Source organism: Chiloscyllium plagiosum, unplaced genomic scaffold (genome assembly GCF_037043375.1).
Source record: "Chiloscyllium plagiosum isolate Xiang-an unplaced genomic scaffold, Cpla_swu_hap1 HiC_scaffold_6, whole genome shotgun sequence".
Classification (NCBI taxonomy): domain Eukaryota; kingdom Metazoa; phylum Chordata; class Chondrichthyes; order Orectolobiformes; family Hemiscylliidae; genus Chiloscyllium; species Chiloscyllium plagiosum.
Window position 1 is genome coordinate 56,981,209 of NW_028270144.1, and position 23,405 is coordinate 57,004,613.

Here is a 23,405-nt window from a genome sequence, read left to right on the forward strand (position 1 = left end):
AGTTGGGCCAAGTGCCAGTAGCAGAGCCAACTGAAATGCTGTATTTGTCTGTCCAGACAGCATTGCATGTAAGATTCTGGATCAGTGGTGCTGGAAGAGCACAGCAGTTCAGGCAGCATCCGTGGAGCAGCAAAATCGACGTTTCGGGCAAAAGCCTGATGAAGGGCTTTTGCCCGAAACGTAGATTTTGCTGCTCGTCGGATGCTGCCTGAATTGTTGTGCTCTTCCAGCACCACTGATCCAGAATCTGGTTTCCAGCATCTGCAGTCATTGTTTTTACCTCATTGCATGTAAGATGTCTTGCTGAGGAGAATTTCAGTTTAGCATTGTTGCAAGCATGATATGTAAGGGAGATATAACGATAGATCATTGTTTTAATTAAGTAGAATGTATCTCTATTCATCTACTTCTGGATTTCTCTCGCAGTCAGGTTAAATTGAGGATCATATTCCACCCAGCGTTGAAAGCGTTGGTTAGACTTCAGAACTTGGACCTGTGTCTTTCTCCCCAGAATTGGCATTCAAGCCTTCCTGGTCCAATGTCCTGCTCCAGAGTGTTCCCCACCAGATTAGAGACCAATATTATCAATCTGGCTGAATTTCAGGTTTAGAACATGTCAAAAATTAAAGCTGTATACTAAGGAGTTTAAATTCCAAAGCATGCAGGGATGCCAGGTTTACAGAGCTTTCTGTCTAAAACTCCATAACTTTTGGGGAATGCCCATTTTTGCATTCAAAATAAAGTGCACTTATTACATGTAAAGGTGAATTTTGGTCAAGCAAATCTTTAACTATCCTTCCTGTATAGACCTGAGACTGGACAACCGCATTGTAAAATAATTGCAAAGTCCCTACAAACCTTCTTCTGATGTAAAGGCTTTGCTCTTTCTGGTGATAGTCATTTGAACATCTAAGATATGGAATCATTTTCTATTTAGGAAATTCAATTGGTTCTGAGTAAAATCTGGATCCCATTTATTGCTTCTGAACTCTTAGAAACCCATGATCCTTTCATGCTACTTCTTGACTCTAGCCTTATCATGGTCATCACAAAATGGATGCCGGTTCATACACCTGTTGGTCTGTGAACAGTTGTCAGCTCTCACGGGCAGAATATACACCTGAGTTAGAGCAATGCAGGAATTAAATCATCTCGGGAGTGCTGGGAGTACCACTGACAGAATCCCTGCTGCCAATTAGGAACAGTATCAGGGCCTACAGATATGGAGTTAGTGCAGGTGCCAGTAGATTTCATAGTGAATGATGAGCCTTTGTAACACTCAAGTTAAATTTTGTCCAATTTCATAAAAGAGTGCCACTTTAATTGAATTGTTTGGCCAGACTACACATCTGTGTATAGAGGCTGGCATGTGGTCATCATAATTTCCTTTGTGTAGTATGAAAGGAATCCTGAAGCCTTCGCTCATACACAAACAAGAATTGTGTGGGGTAGGGATGATTGTGAATAGTTCTCTTCCTTTAATTTTGCCATTGTCTTCAGTTATTCCCCTTTGATCACAAGATCTAACTTCATCATTGCAGGAAGTGAAACCTTTGTGTTGAAGGCAATGCTATCCAGTCCATTCTTTGCTGTGGGTGAGGTTTACAAATTTGCAGCTCTTCAAACTGTCACTGTTTAAATTTTCCTTGAAGTCTCATGGAAGTGAATTGATGTGACCAAAATATGTAGTCAAACCTGTGATTTAGCGAAGATAAGCAGTATTCACCCTTAAATATAACAGTTGTGCCAGGATCAAGTCACAATGCCTCAGGGGCAAGTGTAATGGGCAAGGAAATCTTAGGGATTCATTATATGAAATAATCTCCTTATCCCCTGCTCCCACCCTCCCCCCACACCTAATTTATTAGCTTTGCTGCTGAACTATAGATGTTTGGCCCACCTCCCAAGCTGTAATTGAATTGGGCTGAAAGCTGAAGAAGGCGGCTGCCAATCCATCTCTAGTGAATTTACGATATTCACAACTTTTGTAGGAAGCATGTAAATACTCATTCAAAAAATACATTTATTTTTAAATCCAAAAGGATGTGGGTGTCTTTATTCATGGGTCAGTAAAAAGCTAGCATATAGAAGCAACAATCAGTAAGTCAGACAAATGGTGTGTTGGCCTTCACCACTTGGGGATTTGAGTACAGATGTAATGTTGGTTTGTTGCAATTGCATTGAGCCTTGGTAAGATCACATCTGGAGTATTGTGTACATTTTTGGTTTCTGTATCTGAAAAAGAACATAATTACCAAAGAAGTGCACAAATGTTTGCCTGACTAATTACTGGATGAAGCATTTGTCTTATGAGGAGGGATTGAGAAATTTGGGTCTCAGAGTTTTGAAGAATGAGACGTGGTCTCATTTGAAACTTTCAAAATGTGGGCTTGATGGGGTGGATGTCAAATGGATGATTTCTCTGGTTGGTAAGTTTAGATAGGGGAAGAGTATAGGCCAGAGTGCGGTGCTGGAAAAGCACAGCCAGTCAGGCAGCATCTGAGGAGCAGGAGAATCGACGTTTCGGGCATAAGCCCTTCACCAGGAATGAGGCTTATGGGTCGGGGCTGAGAGATAAATGGGAGAGGGGGTGGGGTTGGTGGAGGCAGCTGGGAAAGTGATAGGTGGATGAAGGTGAGGGAGAAGGTGACAGGTCAGAGGGGACAGTGATGGATGGGTCCAGAGGCCGGTGCCGAGTTGAAGGCTTGGGACTGGGGTAATGTGGGGGAAGGGGAAATGAGGAAGCTGTTGAAATCCACATTTATCCCGTGTGGTTGCCAAGGCGGAATATGAGGCATTCCTCCTCCAGGCATCAGGTGGTAATGGATTTGGCGGTGGAGGAGGCCCAGGACCTGCTTGTCCTTGAAAGAGTGGGAGGGGAAGGCCCAGGGCCTGCATATTCTTGATGGAGTGGGTAGAGATGCTTGATCTCTATCTTATACATGGAGCAGTAGAGGCTCAATTGGGTAGAGAATTCCAAAGATTCACTACTTTAAGTGAAGGAACCTCTCACCTCAATCTTAAATTGCCTACACTCTTCTAGGAGAAAGTGAGGACTGCAGATGCTGGAGACCAGAGTTGTCTCTGATCCAGACCCATGATATAAGGCTAGAAACAATTTTTGATCATTTTAACAGAAAGAGAACATTTAATAATGTTGGACAATAGCAGGTGGAGATCCTAACCTATTTCTCTTACTGCCCAATTATGCCCAAGGTAGAAAGGCCTATGGAAGCAGCTTCCATGCTGATAATTGTTGCCCACTTAAGGGTATGATCTTGCTGCCATTGGCATTCATCCAAAGGCTGCAAGTCACTCACAGGGTCGGATGCTAAAAAAGTAAACTCTGTCAGGTTTGCTTGCTGGCTTCCAGAAAGGATCCTTTGTGTCTACTCAATGAATCAGGGATTGTAAAGGAGTTGGGCCCTGGTGAAGCCATCTGTCTGACCTTGATGCCAACCATTCCCATCCCTGGTGACCCCACGTATGAACCCCTTCCCATCATTATTCACCTGTGCCTGGTTCCATGTGATACTGGCAGCAGACAATGTCTCTCCCAATGGAGCCATCAATCTAAGACTGCTGCTCTCAGATTGGCCAGCAGCTGAACAGATGGAACTTGAACATCTAAAGTCCATATTCCTGGGGAAAGCCCAATCTGCCAAGTTAAATAGTGGAGCTTACATTTGACAGGCCTTTATTAAATACTACCCTATAATGCTCAAAGTTTGTGCGAAGATTTGTAGCTCGGGTGCTCGTTGTTGTGGTTCTGTTCGCCGAGCTGGAAGTTTTTGTTGCAAACGTTTCATCCCCTGGCTAGGCAACATCATCAGTGCTTGGGAGCCTCCTGCGAAGCACTTCTTTGATGTTTCCTCCGGTGTTTATAGTGGTCTGTCCCTGCCGCTTCCGGTTGTCAGTTTCAGCTGTCCGCTGTAGTGATTGGTATATTGGGTCCAGGTTGATGTGTTATACCAATATACCAACCACTACAGCGGACAGCTGAAACTGACAACCGGAAGCGGCAGGGACAGACCACTATAAACACCAGAGGAAACATCAAAGAAGTGCTTCGCAGGAGGCTCCCAAGCACTGATGATGTCGCCTAGCCAGGGGACGAAACGTTTGCAACAAAAACTTCCAGCTCGGCGAACAGAACCACAACACCCTATAATGCGTGATAATCCTGAACAAAACCTCTTCCTACCCTTAAAACATAGTGCATTGGCGTTTTTGTACAAGTGAAGTAAAATTCATTATTTTCAGGTCTCATGATATCACATGAGGTAACTGATAGAAACTGTTTTAAATGCAAATATCTAATTTCTTCCAGATTGGAATCAGACAAGCTATGGTTTGCCAACTCCAAATGAAAGACAGGAAGCTAGCATGATATTACCAATTGTCCTTCAATATCTGTGCCCTTTTTACATTTCCATATTGGGAATTGGTGCCATTGCAGCAGCAGTTATGTCATCAGCAGATTCATCACTTTTATCAGCAAGTTCAATGTTTGCACGTAATATTTACAAGACTATTATTAGGAAAAAGGTGAGCATCAGTTTGAACTATTTAGAAAATGAATAGACAATAGAGGTTACTTATTACAACAACACTCATAAGGGGCATTGGTTGGAACATAATGGGCTGACAATGTAATGAACAGAAAATCTGATACAGCAGACCCATGTTCTACACAAGTGCTATTTGGCATACTTTTGCATAAGTAACCATTGTTATGAAAATCAAAATGTAAGATTTCTGCTTCACTTATCTGGAAAGATTATGCTAATAGAAAGGTAAAACATATCAATGTCAGTATCAGAAATAGCAGAACAACTTTGGATTTAGGTTGCTGACTCCTACATTCTGTTCAGGTATATAGTTCTGAGAAGATTGTAATTGTGTATTGCACCAGCAATTATTGGAAACGACTTTTGTTAACTACGACATGTGTAAAGGAATTTGTCTGGAAGGGGTGGCAAATGTAATTCTTAAAAATACTCATCTTCATAAAAAGCAAATTGGCAATTAATTAGAAAAGTTGCACATAGCTTTCATGATCATAACGTTATACTTAATATAAGCTTTGGAAAAGAAGGGTAATTATTCCATGACACCCATTAGCTACACCCTTTGCCCCCACCTTGGTTAACCTGTCATACTGTGCATCACTGAAGTGAATCCTAGCAATATCTGAAGGCTTTTAAAAAATCTTTTTGGGGTTGGTGTGGTGTATGCAGTGAGAAAAAGGAAAGATTTGCATTTAAATCATGCGTTTCACAGCCACAAACTGTCCCAGCATTTTATTGCCGAAGAAAATCTTTTGAAGTGTAGTCACTATTGTAATGTGAGAAATGTGGGAGTCGATTTACGTGCAACACACTCCAATAAATAGCAAAATAATGATGACCAAGGAATCACTTCTACACATTGAACATATTTCTCAAGATAACGGGATAACTCCTTTCCTCAACTCTTCTTTAATACAGTGTCATTGGAGTATTAAAATTACCTGATATGGCAGATTTTAACATCCAATCTGAAAAGGCAGGGCCTCTGACAGTACTAAAGGGGTGCTGCACTGAGTAATACTGGACTTGCAGCCTAGAATTTAATCTCTTTGGAGTGCAACTTGAATTCACAACATTCCTGACTCAAGTGCACAACTCAATGCACAAATGAACCACAACTCAGAGCAATTGTCATAGAACCTGACAACATTATTTTTCTGAAAACTAATTACTAATTACTCAGTCTGACTGAAAATATGATGCTGAGTGCTTGATATATCTGAACTGGAATCCAGAGCATCACTGGATACTAACTGTGCCCCAGTGAGGCATTGAATACAAAGGGTTTGGAGGACATTACAACCTCTCATCTGAATTCAAGTACTTTAACTTAAATATTTAATTAATTTAACTTTAATTAGCAATAGTGACTACAATATAGTACAGTTCAAAATTGTTCTGGACAAGGGAAAAGACGGCCTGCAAAATACATTTTTGTATTGAGGGTAGGCAGATTTTATCAAAATATAACAGGATCTGGCCACAGTAGATAGGGGACAGCTCCTTCTAGGTATATCTACAACAGAGAAATGGGGGCATATATGAAGGAAGTGGGGAAAGTACAGTTCCAACATATACCATTTAGAGGAAAATGTAGGAGCAATACGTTCCAATTCTCACCTTTAAACATTGGACCCAACGCTGTTCCCTATGGCACATCAATGGTCACAGCTTCCAATCTGAAACACAACACCCTGCCAGCACTGTTGTGTTTTCTACCATCAAGCCAATTTTGTACTCAGTTGGCTAGCTGTCCCTAGATCCCTAGGTGAGATTTAACCTTACTCAATAAACTACCATGCGATTCCGTGTCAATGGCCTTGATAAAGTCCATGTAAACAATGCCTACCACACTGCCTTCACCTACATTCTTGGTCACCCTTCAAAGAACGCAAGCAAATTTGTGAGACACGATTTTCCCAGCACAAAGCCATACTGACTATCCCAAATGGGTCCTTGCCTCTCCAATTGCTTGTAGATCCTGACTCTCAGGATCCCCTCTAACAACTTACCGACCACAAATTTAAGAGTCACAGGCCTGTAGTTCCCAGGAATTTCATTGCAGCCTTTCTAAAGTAATGGTACAACATTAGCCACTTTCCAATCTTCAGGCACTTCAGCCATGGCTGTTGATGATACAAATATGTCCGCTAGTGGTCCCACAATTTCCTCACGAGCCTCCCACTAAGTCCTGGGACACACTTCATTCAATCCCTGGGATTTATCTATCTTAATGTGTTTTAAGACCTACAGCACCTCTTCTTCTGTAATGTGGACACTCTTCAAGACATCACTATCTATTTCCCCATGTTCCCTAGTATCTATATCTTTCCTGACCATAAGTACTGATGAGAAATGTTCATTTAGAATCTCAGCCATCTCTGTGGCTCCGCAAGTAGATGACCTTGTTGATCTTTAAAAAGCCCTATTCTTACCTGAATTATTCTTTTATCCTTAATGTACATGTAGAATCTCTTTGGATTCTCCTTTACCTTATCTTCCAATGCCATTGCATATCCTCTTTTAGCCCTCCTAATTTCTTTCTTAAGTGGACTCCGACACCCTCTCTGCTCCTCAGAAAATTCACTTGATCCCACCTGCCTATATATGTTATATGCCACCTTCATTTTCAAGACCAGGGCCTCAATGACTCTAGCAATCCAGGATCCCCAACCCCTGCCAGAGTTACCTTTCACTCTAACAGGAACATGCTGACCCTGAACCCTCATTAACTCACTTTTGAAAGCCTCCCATTTACCAGACGCCCCTTTGCCTGCAAACTGCCACCCCTAATCAAGTTTTGAAAATTCTTTGCTAAGATCATCAAAATTGGACTATCCCAATTTACAACTTTAACTTGTGGACCAGATATATCCTTTATCATAGCTTTTTAAAACTAATGGAATTATTGTCATTGGTCCCAAAGTACCCTCCCCCCCCACTTCTGTCACATACTCTGCAGTATTCCCACAGGAGGTCAAGTTTTTTCCTCTTCTTGAGTAAGGCCATCTACACACTGTATGAAAAGTTCTTTCTGAACACATCTATGCCATCTAACTCTCTCCATCTATGCCATTAACATATGGCAGTCCCAATCAATGTCAGGAAAGTTAAAATCTCTTATTATTAAAACTCTATTATCTTTAGTGCTGTCTATGATCTCCTTACATTTTTGCTCCTCAATCTCCTGCTGACTTTTAGGGGGCCTATAGTACAATGCTATCAAAGTAATCTCCCCCATTTTATTTCTCAATTCTACCCATATAGACCCAGTGAACAAATCCTCAAGAATGTCTTCTCTTGTATTTTCTCTAATCAAAAATGCAATTCCCCGTCCTTTCTTGCCTCCTCTTCTATCTTTCCTATTGCATCTGTACCCTGCAACATTGAACTGCCAGTCCTGTCCTTCCCTTAATCATGTTTCTGTAATAGTTATAAAATCTCAGTCCCATGTACCTATCTATGTCCCAAGTTAATTTGCCTTACCTGTCAGACCTCTTTGACTGTATTGAAATAAATGCAGTTTAACTCAGACTTTCCTTGCTTCCTGTCATACCCTTGCTTGCCTGTCTAGTACTCGGATTACCAAACTGCCTTTACTATTTAACTTGCTATCATTAATCTCTGCACTGTCCTCAACTTTCTCTTTTGTCTCCCTATTTCTTTGGATCCCATCCCCCTGCCACACTAGTTTAAATCCTCCCAAGGTCTCTAGCAAATATCCCCGTCAGGATAATGGTACACATCCAGTTCAGATGTAACCCGTCCTGCCCCAGAAGAGATCCCAATAATCCAAGTTGCTGAATCCCTGCTCCCCCCACCAACTCTCAAACCAATTATTCATCTGCCAAATCCTCCTGTTCCCTACTCTTGCTAACACATGGTACCAGAAGTAATCTAGAAATTAATACCCTTGAGACCCTGCCTTTTAAAATTCTACCTAAATCCCTATAATCACTCTTGAGGACCTCATCCCTTTTTTCCTTCCTATATTATTGGTACCAATACATACAACAACATCTGACTGCTCACCCTCCCCCTTAAGAACTTCATGCAACCACTTAGAGACATCCTTGACCCTGGCACCAGGGAGCCAACACACCATTCTGCAGTGTCAATTGCAGCTACAGAAATACTTGACTTTGTCCTGACTAGCGAGTCCCCTGCTACTAGCATTTGCTTGGATCTTGCCTGACCCTGCCCTACAGCAGAACCAGTCCTGGTCGAAAGGCATGCCTGCTGCTGTTAAACTCCCTTGACGGGCTATCCCCCCAACAGTATCCAAAACAGTATACCTGTTGGAGGGGAAAATAGCCACAAGAGATTCCTGCACTACCTGCCTACCTCTCCTTGCGGTTACCTATCTACCTGACTGCAGTGTGGCCACATCACTGTAAATAGTGCCTATCACTCTCTCTATCCCTCCATATGCCCCTCAGTGTTTAACTGCATCTCCAACTCAACAATGCAACCTGTGAGGAGCTGCAGCCAGTCACATCTCCTGCAGACATAATCATCAGGAACACCAGACTGCTCCCTTTTCTCCCACATTTGGCAGAAAGAGCACACCACTGCCCTAACTCCCATCTCTTCTCTTTTATGGTAAGACAAAGGACAGAATCTTACCTTATCCTTACCTCACCAAGACCCACACTTAAACCTGTAGCGACACTTCAACCACAAAGCAGCCCATCTCAAAATGGCCACTCTGCCAGAGCTTGCCTCCCTTTTGTTTGTTCCTAGGCAGTCGCTGATGACTGAACTGCCTCCTCCCAGAATCCTCCTCAGTTGCTTCTCAGCTGTGCTCTGTTCATAATCATCATTAGAGTCTTAATTCCAGATTTTTCTTGAGTCCATGTTCCACCACCTGCCATGATGAGATTTGGCCCCCAGGCCTCCAGAACATTGCCTGAGTGTCTGGATTAATAATCCAGTGATAATACCATTAGGCTATTGGCTCCCTGTTTTCAAAGTTAATTAGGAATGAGCAGTAATAAGCATAGACTTTCTGGTGCTGCCCATGTTCTAAGAGTAAATATAATATGGGCGGCACGGTGGCACAGAGACCCGGGTTCAATTCCCGCCTCAGGCGACTGACTGTGTGGAGTTTGCACGTTCTCCCCGTGTCTGCGTGGGTTTCCTCCGGGTGCTCCGGTTTCCTCCCACAGTCCAAAGATGTGCAGGTCAGGTGAATTGGCCATGCTAAATTGCCCGTAATGTTAGGTAAGGGGTAAATGTATGGGTGGGTTGCGCTTTGGCGGGGCAGTGTGGACTTGTTGGGCCAAAGGGCCTGTTTCCACACTGTAAGTAATCTAATCTAAAGTAATCTAATCTAATCTAATATTGTGTAGTAGAAAGATCTAATTCTAACATGTTATATGATTATTCTAATTGTGTTACCCCTATTTGAGCTCATTTTCTTTTATTCTTAGCTGTTATCATGTACAATGTTCCTTTACTGAAATAACAGGAAGCTGTCACTACAATGCTTACACTGGCCACAGGGAGATACAGATTGATGGCTCCTTCTCATTTGCCTTCCCTGCAGGGAAGCATTCTGTGGCTGAGAAACGAAGACTAATTGCCATGAATCATACTCAGCATACTGAAATTAAATGATAAGAACAAAATGTTGTCATAGTTTACTAATCAAGCAAATTATTTAATCTACAGGCTGCTGAGAAGGAGGTGATATGGGTTATGCGAACCGCAGTGGTTCTATTTGGAGCTGCAGCTACAACATTGGCTCTTCTAACAAACTCGATTTATGGTCTATGGTTCCTGAGTTCAGAATTAGTGTATGCCATATTGTTTCCACAATTTGTCTGCGTCCTCTTCATTCCAAACACAAATACATATGGATCAGCTGCAGGATATTTTGTTGGGTTAACCTTGAGACTATTAGCTGGCGAGCCATTCCTTCAAATTCCACCTCTAATTCAATATCCAGGCATTTCCTTTGAGAATGGCACCTATCAGCAACTCTTTCCATTTAAAACTCTCACAATGTTGCTGTCCTTAACTTCAACTATCATGTTCTCACATCTGGCCTCATTTGTATTTAGGAGAAAGCTTCTACCTATAAAATATGATATTTTTAAAATTATTGATAAAATTCAGGAATTGCCTACAACATCAGAAGAGCAGATTACTTTGAGATTGCAACAATCATGAACTGGAGTATGACAAGAACCACATGTGACAATTGCTATTTTAATGTTCATAAGTTCTTTAAATCACCATTTTCAGTAAAACTGTTGAGAATTTATAATGTGCCTCTCTTAGCCACTTGAGTGGCTTCCAATCCCCATTGTGTGGAAACAGGATTTCAGATGCTCTTCCATTGAAGTTATGATGAAAAGATAGAAGCTGAAGAAATTGACATTTTTTTCAGATATTTACAATAACTACAACCACTTTATATTGAAATATGATTTTAAAAATTGTTATTATAGAGAGACAGAGGTTTTTGTCTCTAGCCATGTACAAATACTGGATCATTGACCTTCTGATCAGAATATAAGGTGGAGATCTATATTACTTTGGGAATTAGAGGGTATTAACTTCTGCTTGTCCTGCATACTATTTCAAAATATTCATGTTAAACCGAGCATAGATTTTCTAACCCATAATAATTCAAGTCACATAAGCATCAGTTGTAAACATATGGAACTAATTCTGACTTCATTAAGAAACAATTGGAACAGATTTAGACTGTATTCATGGATACAAAAGTCAAAATGACCCCAAACGTATTAAGGAAATGTGTAAAAAGATTCACTGGACAGTATTGATTATACTCCTTATTTATTTTAAATTGTCACTTCAGAATTTTTCCTCTCTGTCAAATCAATGGGTTTCTCAGCAGAAATCTCCTTAATTGAATTGTTTACAAGGAAGAATGTCAGATAAAGCAGACAGCACCATGTGTGTTCCATATTCTCCCAACAACACACTCACATGCATATATAAATAGAGGATATTTTCATCTCAACGGGCCCATGACACTAGACCTGAATAAGACATAAATAATATTGTTGCAAAGTCGAAAGCATGTAAGGTCACTTTAGGCTAGAAAGTGCTTTTCTGAATTTAATGTATAGCCACAGCTGCCAGCTAAAGGTTGGGCTGTTACAAATGTAACAATTGGCTGTTAAATGGATACCTGAGTTTTGGTTGTTGTTTTGACAACAGTTCAAACTTAACCAATTAGTTTAAATTAATTCCAGGATACTAGAAGCCAATGGAATCAGAATTTTATTGTTTTGATGCCTGAAAACCAATCTAATGATAAGAATTTAATGTGTCATGGGCGGTATACAAACCCAGTATTTTGAAAATTAGAGGGAGTGCAACTGCCGGTGAACAGCGAGCAACAGCTGTAGACCTAACTGCCCATCTAACATTTGCTCTCAAAGAAATTAGAAGACACTCTATCAAAGGTACCTTTGCATGTAAAACATACTCACAATAAAAAAGAAAGAAGACGACACAGAGATATCAGCAACCAGACGATTGAAGAGAGTGGAGAAGACTGAGACAGTGTGGTCTTGAAATTAAGTGAATTTAATAAGTGTGTTATTGGAACAGCTTTATTTTAATAGAGTTGGGGTCAGATGGTGACTAGTTAATAAAAAGGGAGTTTGGATTTGTGAATAGTTGTTGTTTAGTGTTCACTATTAGAGTTAAGAAAATAAATTGTTATCTTTCTTTAAAGAGTGGAATTTAGGAGTTATCTATCACTCATATTTTAACAGATTATGAGGCAAGGTGAGCTTTTCCGGGTGTTTGGATTAATTAACAGAGGGGTTTGATCTCTGCATTGTAACACTGAATAAGAGATAAATAATACATTTCTGGATCTCAGCATCTCGCTCACAGGGCATTGTCTATGGCTCCTTGTGGTGGCAAGTTTGGTTAAGGCTTAGTTTAAGGCTTACTCAAATTCTTGCTTTTTTTGCTTCCTTTGGGTAGGAAGGCATGTAGAATAGAGCTGGTTCTTGGTGCAAGCTTTTGCAGTTTCAAAAAGTGGCTGGTCATATAAATCATCAGCTGCCTCTGCACCTGCAGCAATTTGGTAAGGCGAGGTAAATGCCTGAATGTACCATTTAACAGGAGTTCTGAACATTCTGAGTTCATTTAGATAGCTAAGGCACTGTTTTGGAGAGTTAATGTACCACTATGGATCTAGTTCTGGGACACATTTGGAAGAAGTAAGCCCTTTGGTGGAGATAAGGTGCCCTTAGGTTTTTGTAATGATGTGCTTAATCAGATCTGTAACTTTGTTTTAGGTCAGTGAGCCTCCTGCAATTTGTCCATGGTGGAATCTAGGTGAATTGGCACAGAAAGGAACTATAAAGAGGCACAGGGATGATTAGAGACATAAGTTGGCACAGGAACTACAGGGGAACCCAAGGGGTTAGTAGATTGCTGTACAGGTTATAGTGGCATATGTAGATTTGTATAGAGTGACAGAGGTTATGAGGGACCAGCAATGAGGAGTATAGGGGACGTATACAGATATAGAAGGAGAGTAGAAAGCATAAGATGCATCAGATGCATGGGGTGGGGGGCATGGATATAGGAACAGAGGGTTGCATAAGAGTGTAGCAGGCTGTTGAGATGGGTGGGGCATTGAGGGCTTGAGATGGGATGTGGTTGACATAGATGGGTTTTCAGGAGTGCTAAAAAAAGTGTAAAGGATGAGGGCTAGGAGGGGTTCCTTTACCTTCGTTAATTTTTTAGAAAAGTACAGAGGTAGGCCTTGTATCCAGCCTTCATCAAGCAACCTCTGGTCTCATTCTGGGGTCACCTGTCTCCACTTGTCAGGAATTCTATGACCCAGAAAGAAAATCTGACCTTCCAGGACACTTCTATCTAGGTCAGGGTTGCAAAGCTGAGAAATACCCCATGTGTGAACATCCAACCCAGGAATGATTATCTGGGCCAAAAGCTGATCACTATATAGACATTAATTGCCACCCAGGTAAAAACAATGACTGCAGATGCTGGAAACCAGATTCTGGAATAGTGGTGCTGGAAAAGCACAGCAGTTCAGGCAGCATCCAAGGAGCAGTAAAATCGATATTTCGGGCAAAAGCCGGAATCATCAGGGCATTGAAAACCTTTATGTAAAAAATCTGGAGTCTATGGCAATAGAAAGCCAAAACTTGGAATTATATCTGGTGTCCAAGATGCATGTAAGTATAGATGCAATATTCAACGGGATATGTTAAACTATATTGCATCTGCTTTCCAAATAGAAAACTGGAGACAAAAAGGGCCTAGTTCAAGGGCAATGTCCTATGTCCAGATTGGCTTCTGATTATGCTCAGGCATTCCAGGCAAAGGTCTCAAAAAAAACCATGTATTTATCTAAGTTAATGAAGATTCCCAAAGTGCTTCACAGAAGTGTTACAACACTGCTTTGAGATAGTGCTACAGCAAGAAGTATTGGGACAGATGACCAAAGACTTCAAAAACATAGGATTTTAGGAATATCATGAAAGAGGAAAGAGAAGTTCGGGAAGGAAATGCAAACTAACTAAAGACATAACCAGCATTGGTAGAGCAATTAAAAATCAGGAATTTTGACGAGGCCAGGTATATTGGAGGGTGTGGAAAATTAGAGTTAGGAAAGGGTCATATGAGATTTTTAACATTAACTTCTGTGCAAGTAAACCCTCAATGTAGGTCAGCAAACAAAAAAGAAGTTAGAACATGGACAACAGAATTTTAGATGACATTAAGTTTAAAGAATGTGGGAGGATTTTGGGATCAAATCTGGAGTTAAGCAAGACATCATTATGACACGGGATAAACCCTTCTGCTAATATAAACTCACCTCGCCTCGTTATCTTTTAAATTTCAAGTGGCAAAGAACTATCCCAAAAATCTATATTTAAAGAAAAAATTAGCAATTTTATTCTTTAAATCTGAAAGAGAACATTAAACGACAACTATTTACAACTCCTTCCTCTTAAACCAATTTTGACCTTCCAGTCTACAATACTGATCCAATAAATTCCCTCTTAAATTTACGGCAAATCAATTTTCAAAACCAATTGTCGTCTTCGGATGTCAAACTTCCTCTGTAGTGTCCTCTAGGCCATCTTCGGTCTTCCGCTGCACAATTTTCTTATGAACAGATACCTTTCTGCTGGCAGTCTTTTAGTGCTTGGCTGCTCTTTGCTGTTCTCACCAATTGTTCAAAATACCCAATTTTATACACCCCAAAACATCAGACCAGCTCATTGGTTTCATGTCATCCAAAACAATAAAATTCAAACTCGACTGGAGTTTGGTATCTGGGGCATAATATAAACTGATTGGCCGAATTTGAATTTGTTGTGTACCATGGCAACGCAACTACAGCTATTTGTTTCACAATCAAATGTTTAATTTTAAAATTTTTCAGCACACTCTGCCAGCCAGAAGTTTCAGCTCCTTTAAAGGCACAGTACATGTCTACAACTTTATAACAACATGAAAGAAAGCCCAGTAACAACTGAGCTGAAACCGTGACAACACTGGGGGATACTATGCAGTGATTTATGGAGCTGTCTTGATGATGTTACAGAATAGTAGTTAGAAGTTCAGATTTAGGGTCAAATGTGACAACCGAATTTGTTCAGCCCAAGACAATTGCCAGGGAGAAGGGTAAATTGAATAGCTAAGGAACAAAATTTAACAGAGAATGAAGCACAATCCTTTAGTGAGAAATACTTAAGTGAGAAAAAAAAAATGCTCATCCAGTACCAGTGGCTGGACAAACAATCTGACAATTTAGAAATACTGGAGTGGTCAAGACAAATATTGGGAGATAGATGTTATATACATGAGGAAAATTGTGCTCTGTTCGTAGATTAATGACACTAAGAGGTAATAAATGGATAAAATTAGAAGGGGGACAAATTTAGATCCTTGAGAGACTTAATTTAAGAAAATGAAAATCACTAATTTGTGTAAAAAGAGTCTAATACCAATCTAAGACTTTTCTAAGCCTCATCTCAGAACTTACAGAACTTAGTTCGGTTAACAGCAGCCATCAATAAATATTATTATTTCTAATCTTAGCTTCTTATAAGAATGCTCCTCCTGACACTGCCACACTCCTCTTAGCCTGCAGTAGCTCCTTATCATTTCACCGTACCACATCTCCCATCCGACAACTCCCACCATTTACTTTAGAACAGCCAGCACAAATGAAAATGTTCAATATCAAGAAATCCTTGGGTTGACTTCTTTGGGTTTATATCATCAGTCCTCCCTTTCATTCCTTGCCTGTAATCAGGTGGTAAATAACTTTTAAAAGCTAACCTTATTTCTTAAAAGTGGATTGAGGATGATCCGCTCACCTATCCTTCCTGTGTCAACAATGGAATGGTAGTATGTGTGTGTTTATATACATATGGGGAATACAGTCTAATTACTTCTGAAAGAATTGTACTGATACTTTTTCAAGATAATGTGTCTGTTTGGATTTGTTTGGATATTTTATTCTACCCACTATCTCGAAAAATGATCCAAATGTGCTGGATGCTCCACATTGCGACATTATGACTTTGCATGGCCCAAGAGAGCATCACCTAGATACTGTTTGAAAGATAAAAAAGCTTGGATTCCATTTGTTAATTCATATCTGAATGTGGGAGTCTGATTGGGATTCCAGTTTCAGCCTGACACTGTCTTTCATTTGAGTGCCTACAGATCTGAATGCCATTCTTCTTGTTTTTGTATTGTAACTATGGTGTAAGAATAAAATGTGGTTTGATTAAAGTTTAGTGGTGGACCAATTGAATCACATCTGCCTTTAAATAAATATAAAGGATAAGGCCAAGGCTATCTCCTTAAAGTATTTTGGGGAGGAGGTCTGGTCTATTGCACTAGATAAGTGAATAGATCAAGATTCAGGTATCGGTAGCTAGGGCAATTGCATCCTATTATAACCGGTCTTAGTGGTTAGCTGAATCTTTCAGTTTAGTTCTAAAACACAATCATTGAACACCTGGTTTGTATACCTTAGTGACTGGGCTGAGTCTTGATTTAAGCTTAGGTGGAAGCTATCATCCACATACTCAGGGAGGAATGAACAATTTAAGGACTTCAAGAAGCAATAGGGTGTTAGCATTTTTGATTAAAGCTCATAGGGGGTAGTAAAAGAATGAGAAATCAGTACAAAATTAGTTAATGGTGGAAAGAATGATAGCAGAGTTAAAGAATTATTTAGATAAATGTTATGAAGAATTAATTATAGAAGAATTAATTCTAGGAAATTTAAGATGAGTCTTTGTTTAAGAACAGGAGTAATCTGCTCTGAATTTCTAGTTAGTGGACAAAATTTCACCACCAGCTATCAGATCCCAAACAGAAGTGGGGCCAGGTCAGCAATTTTAACAGAGGCAGCCTTCTGCTCGGTCACTTCACGAGTCACCAGCTAATGAAAAGTGAGCTCTTAGTGTTGCCTCAGCAATCACAGAATCAGCAATTTTACAAACTCAGAGAGAGGTGGGTCACCTTGAGGCAGTTCAAAGAATGAGAGAGTGCCTCAAAGTTGAGAGTTAAGTGAAAAATTAAAACTCAGAGGTGCCAAGGGACCAGGCCGAACAGGATGGCTTACTGAGATACTATAGAAGATTTCCCGGTCCAAGGACCCATCCTTGGGTCAGGGAGCCTCATGTTCCAGTAGCTCCAACTCAGATAGAAAATAGAGCATAGATCATTACTACGCAGTACAGGTCATTCAGCCCTCGATGTTGCATCAACCTGTGGAACCAATCTGAAGCCCATCTATCCTACACTATTCAATTTTCATCCATATGTTTATCCAATGACCATTTAAATGCCCTTAAATTTAGCGTGTCTACTATAGTTGCAGGCAGGGCGTTCTATGCCCCTACAACTCTCTGAGTAAAGAAACTATCTCTGACATCTGTCTTATATCACCGCTCTTTTTAAAGCTATCTCCTTGTGCCAATCATCTCCATCCGAGGAAAAAGGCTCTCACTACCCTATCTAACTGTCTGATTATATCACATGTCTCAATTAAGTCACCTCTCATCCTTCTCTCTAACGAAAACAGCCTCAAGTCCCTCAGTCTTTCCTCATTAGACCTTCCCTCCATACCAGGCAACATTCTGGTAAATCTCCTCTGCACCCTTTCCAAACTTCTACATCCTCCCTATAATGTGGTGATTAGACATGTATGCAATACTCCAAATGCAGCCGCACCAGAGTTTTGTGCAGCTGCAGCATGACAATAGACAATAGACAATAGACAATAGGTGCAGGAGTAGGCCATTCAGCCCTTTGAGCCTGCACCGCCATTCAATATAATCATAGCTGATCATTCCTAATCAGTATCCTGTTCCTGCCTTATCTCCATAACCCTTGATTCCACTATCTTTGAGAGCTCTATCCAACTCTTTCTTAAATGAATCCAGAGAGTGGGCCTCCACTGCCCTCTGGGGCAGAGCATTCCACACAGCCACCACTCTCTGGGTGAAGAAGTTTCTCCTGAGCTCTGTCCTAAATGGTCTACCCCATATTTTTAAGCTGTGTCCTCTGGTTCAGCACTCACCCATCAGTGGAAATATGTTTCCTACTGCCAGAGTGTCCAATCCTTTCATAATCTTATACGTCTCAATCAGATCCCCCCTCAGTCTTCGAAACTCAAGGGTATACAAGCCCAGTCGCTTCAGTCTTTCAATGTAAGGTAATCCTGCCATTCCAGGAATTGACCTCGTGAACCTACGCTGCACTCCCTCAATAGCCAATAACCTCATGGCTCCAAAGCTCAGTCCCTCTACCAATAAAAGCTAACACATCGTATGCCTTCTTAACAACCCTATCAAACTGGGTGGCAACTTTCAGGGATCTCTGTGCATGAACACTGAGATCTCTCTGCTCGTCTACACTACCAAGAATATCACCATCAGCCCCGTACTCTGCATTCCTGCTACCCCTTCCGAAGTGAATCAGCTCACATTTTTCTGCATTAAACTCCATTTGCCACCTCTCAGTGCAGTTCTGCAGCTTATCTATGTCCCTCCATAACCTGCAACATCCTTCGGCACTATCCACAACTCCACCGACCTAAGTGTCATCCACAAATTTTCTAACCTATCCTCTATGCCCTCATCCAGGTCGTTTATAAAAATGACAAACAGCACTAGCCCTAAAACATATCCTTGCAGTACACCACCAATAACTGAACTCCATGATGAACATTTCCAATTAACCACCAGCCTTTATCTTCTTTCAGTGAGCCAATTTCTGATCCAAACCGCTAAATTACCCTCAATCCCATGTCTCCGTATTTTGTGAAATAGCCTACCGTGGGCAACCTGATCATGTGACTTACTGAAATCCATATACACCACATCAACCACTTTACCCTCATCCACCTGTTTGGTCACCTTCTCAAAGAACTCAATAAAATTTGTGAGGGACGACATACCCTTCACAAACCATGTTGACTATCCATAATCAGTGTATTCCTTTTTAGATGATTATAAATCCTATCACTTATCCAACACTTTACCCATATCTAAAGTAAGACTCACTGGTCTATAATAACTTGAGTTGTCACTAATCCGCTTCTTGAATAAGGGACAACATTTGCTGTCCTCCAGTCTTCTGGCACTTCTTGTGGACAATGACAACATAAAGATCTTGTACCTGAGGTGTGACTAGCTCCCTGTAACTCCTCTCAATAACCCCATCTGCCTCCCAGATGATCCAAAGTTCATCCAGCTCCAGCTCCAGTTCCCTAACCTGGTTTTCGAGGAGCTAGAGTTGGTTGCACTTCCCGGAGAGGACGTCAGCAGGGACATAGTGGTGACCCTTATCTCCCACATTCTGCAAGAGGAACATTCAACTGTCCTAACCTCCATTCCCACTATTCTAAATTTTCAAAGAGACTGTCGAAAAATAAAGAAAAACAAAGCTAGTTACTTTACTAATCTGGCACACAGAACTCATCTTTTATTTAGAGGAGGAGGATGTTTGGGAGACACTACCCAAGTAGCATTTTGGGTAACACAGCCACCCAAATATATTACTTCACTTACTCAGCCGTCCCGTGTTCGCTCCTGCTCAGCATATTCATGAGGTAAGTTTTTAAAGCAGTCACTTACCTTCCTGGCAGACCCTTGATCATCGCTCCCACTCTTCCTGCTGCTGAAACATGAATGGAAGACCCCAACGATCGAGGTGAGTTTTTAAAGCAGTCATTTCCCAGTAGCCCCCAGTTGTTGCTCCTGCTCTTCCTGCGGCTAAACAAAAGAAAAATTGATTATGGTCACAGAGATTGCCTTCCCACCTGGCAAACTTCGATCCACCAACAGAAAAATGTTCAAACAGTCAATAAGTGATCCTGAGTTATTTAAATTGGCTTTTCACCATAAATGTGAGCTTCCATGTTTGACAAATTTTTATGGATTTTTAATTCTTTCAATTTCCTTGATGAACTTTAAGTAAAATTGTTAATCCCAATAGCTGCTTGAATTCTTTAATTTGTTCTTTGCTATGTTGATTCAATCCTGCCATGGAAAAAGATTCCAATAAGAATGCATTGGATAGTATGGTTCCCTGCACTCTTCCCCCAGCCCTCGCCTCTCTGCCCACCCGCCTCTCTCAAAATTGTGGGAATAGAGTTTCAGATCAAAAACTGAGAATTTTGGAAAGGAACAGTGAGAAAAAAAAGTAAGGTACAACTATACTCTCATCCATTGCGTAATGGGAAGTTGAAGCTGAGGTTCCCAATGAGAGAGGTAATCATAGCTGTTCTGGAAAGCAAACTCAGAAAGGGAGTGGGATTCTTGAATGGGTTTCTTTGCACACCCTTTGCTTACTCCAAATCATTGCATCCATACCCACTAAAAAAATCCTGGAACTATTTCAATAAGTAAATAAGAGAATGAGAGAGTAGGGCTACAAATATCAATTTACAAAGTGAGAAATTATGTTAAACTTATATAGAATCTTTATCATCTAATATCCGCAGTTCTTCATATGCTAGGAAGAACAAAAAGAAAGGCGACAAAATGTAAACAAGATATACAAGAACGATACCTGAACTGTACTTATCTTTTAAACAATGAACAAAGAACTGCAGATGCCAGAAATCTGAAACAAAAACAGAAATTGCTAGAGAAACTCAACTGTTCTAGCAGCACGTGGAGAGAGCAAGCAGAGTGAACATTGTGATCCAGTGACCCTTTTCAGAAGAAGGTTCTAAAGAAGGGTCACTGGACCTAAAATGCTAATTCTCCTTTCTTTCCATGGATGCTGCCAGATCCATTGAGTTTCTCCAGCAATTCCAGTTTTTGTTACTTATCCATTAAGGTTGAACAAAAAAATGGCTATTTTATCTCGAAATTTGATCATGAAAGCTGTAAGGCCCATTTTCACCTGTACTATCGACGTTTGACTCTGTAGCATGTATATTTACTTTCATAGCCAGATCTCCAATCAGAAATCAGCCTGATTGACAGGATTGTCTTCTAACCATTCTAATAGTCAAAATTGTCTCCCAACTTGGCATGTAATCTAGGAGGTGGTAACTTCTTTACTGACCCAACATTTTGATTTAGGCAATTAAACTTCACTATATAGCTACGTAAATCCAAATGTTCTAAAGGAAACGAGGAAGAAGGTGACAAGTTGTAATCTATTGATTATTTGTAAGCATGTGCTACCCTATTCATATCTATGTGCGTGCTCAATTGAGATATTGAATCCCTTTCTGTTTAGATATGAACTTAATTAAAGCAATCAAAGTTGATTATCCTGCGTTTATAGCTCAGAAATGTATCTTGACTTAGTGGAATGATGTAGGTAGATTGCCATTTCAATTAGGATCTACCCCTGACAATTAGTGAGTAAGTTAGTAAATTATTACTCCTCCTCTTCTATTGAGTGTCTTAACTTTTGTCTTACGCAATCTATTTATCTTATTACAGTTCCCAATAACATCAAACTGGATGGGTTACACCTGGACAGGACTGGGGGCGTACTTGATAGAATGGTTGGGGAGGGTTTAACCTCGTGTGGCGGTGGGGGGGGAGAATGGGAACCAGAGGAATGGGGCAGTAAGTGCAGAAATTGAGGGCGAGGTCGAAACCAAGGCAAACGTGACTAAGAACAAGAACAGGCAGGGAAATGCTACTGAAAAGAGCAGAAGAGGTGATCTGTAATTCATGTGTTTCAATACGAGGAGGATAATAGGCAAGGTAGATGAACTTAGAGATTTTGTTAGTACTTGCATCAATGACATTATTGTAATTACGGAGACTTGGCTGAAAGAGGGACAGAGTCGAAAAGTGTGGTGCTGGAAAAGCACAGCCAGTCAGGACACAGCCAGTCAGGCAGAATCCAAGGAACAGGGAAATCGATGTTTCAGGCATTAGCCCTTCATCAGGAAACCTCTGCAGTCTGCAGTCTGCATCTGCAGTCCTCGCATTCTCCTGAAAGAGAGACAGGACTGACAGCTGAATGTCCCAGAATTTAGATGTCTCAATGTGATAGAAGGAATTTAAAAGGACTGGGAGAGTTGCATTATTGCTAAAGGAGTATCTTGCAGCTATACTGAGGAAGGATACATCAGAGGTCTCATGCAATGAGGCAATATGGGTAGAATTCAGGAATAGGAAAGGTGAAGTCACAATGCTGGTGATATACTATAGGCCTCCCAACAGCCAGCAGGAGATAGAAGAGAGAATATGTAGACAGATTTTGGAAAGATAAAAAAACAACAGTGTTGTATTGGTCGGTGATTTTAACTTGCCCTTTATTGACTGGGACTGACTTCATGCGAGGGGCTTGGATGGTGCAGAATTTGTAAGAGTTGAGAGTGTGGTGCTGGAAAAGCACAGTAGGTCAGGCAACATCTGAGGAGCAGGTCCTGATGAAGGGCTCTTGCCTGAAATGTCGATTTTCCTGCTCCTCGGATGCTGCCTGACCTGCTGTACTTTTCCAGTCCACCACTCTCAATTCTAATCTCCAGCCTCTACAGTCCTCACTTTCACCCAGATTTTGTGAGGACCATTCAAGACAGTTTCTTGATACAATATGTACACTAAACAGTCCAAGCAGGGAAGGGGTTTTACAGGACTTGGTTTTGTGAAATGAGTCCAGTCAGATGAGTTACGTTTCAGTGGGGGAGCATTTCGGGAGTAGTGACTATAATATCGTGAGCTTGAAGATACTCATGAATAGGGAAAACAGCCCTCAGGTTAAGGTGGTAAATTATGGGAAGGCGAACTGCAACTATGTTAGGCAGGAACTGAAGAATTTTGATTGGAGGTGGCTGTTTGAGGGCAAATCCACAACAGACAAGTGGGTGTATTTCAAATGGCAGTTGATAAGAGTTCAGGAGTGGCATATTCCTGCGAGAATAAAGTTTAGGTATGGCAAGTTATGCAACCTTTGAATGGTCAGGGATGTTATGACCTTGGTCAAAAAGGAAAGGAAGCAAAAGTAAGGTCTAGGAGGATGGGAACTGATGCAGCCCTTGAAGTATATAAGGAAAGTGGGAAAGAACTTAAACAATGAATTTGAAGAGCGAAGAGGGGTCATGAAAAATTGTTAGCAAACAGGATTAAGGAGAATTTCAAGGCTTTTTACACATATTTAAAAAGCAAGAGAGTAGCCAGATAAAGGGTTGGTCCACTCAGGGACAAAGGAGGGAATCTGCATTGAACCAGAAGAGTTAAGCCCTAAACAAATACTTTGTGTCGGTATTCACCAAAAAGAAGGAATTGGTGAAGGTGGTCTCAAGGAAGAGAGTGTCAAATTTCTAAGGCAAGTTGCTATTAAAACGGATGAGGTGTT

General features: G+C 40.8%; 1 protein-coding gene across 1 annotated transcript in view; it reads left to right on the plus strand.

Moving 5' to 3' along the window:
- The window catches only part of LOC122550574 (high affinity choline transporter 1-like), a 65,191-nt gene extending 52,176 nt beyond the window's left edge, over nt 1–13,015 (plus strand). The window contains 3 exon segments of the mRNA XM_043691510.2: nt 4,331–4,548; nt 10,245–10,726; nt 10,728–13,015. Of these exon segments, the coding sequence (XP_043547445.2) occupies nt 4,331–4,548; nt 10,245–10,726; nt 10,728–10,773 (746 nt within the window). The 3' untranslated portion in view covers nt 10,774–13,015.
- The last annotated feature ends 10,390 nt before the right edge of the window (nt 13,016–23,405 follow it).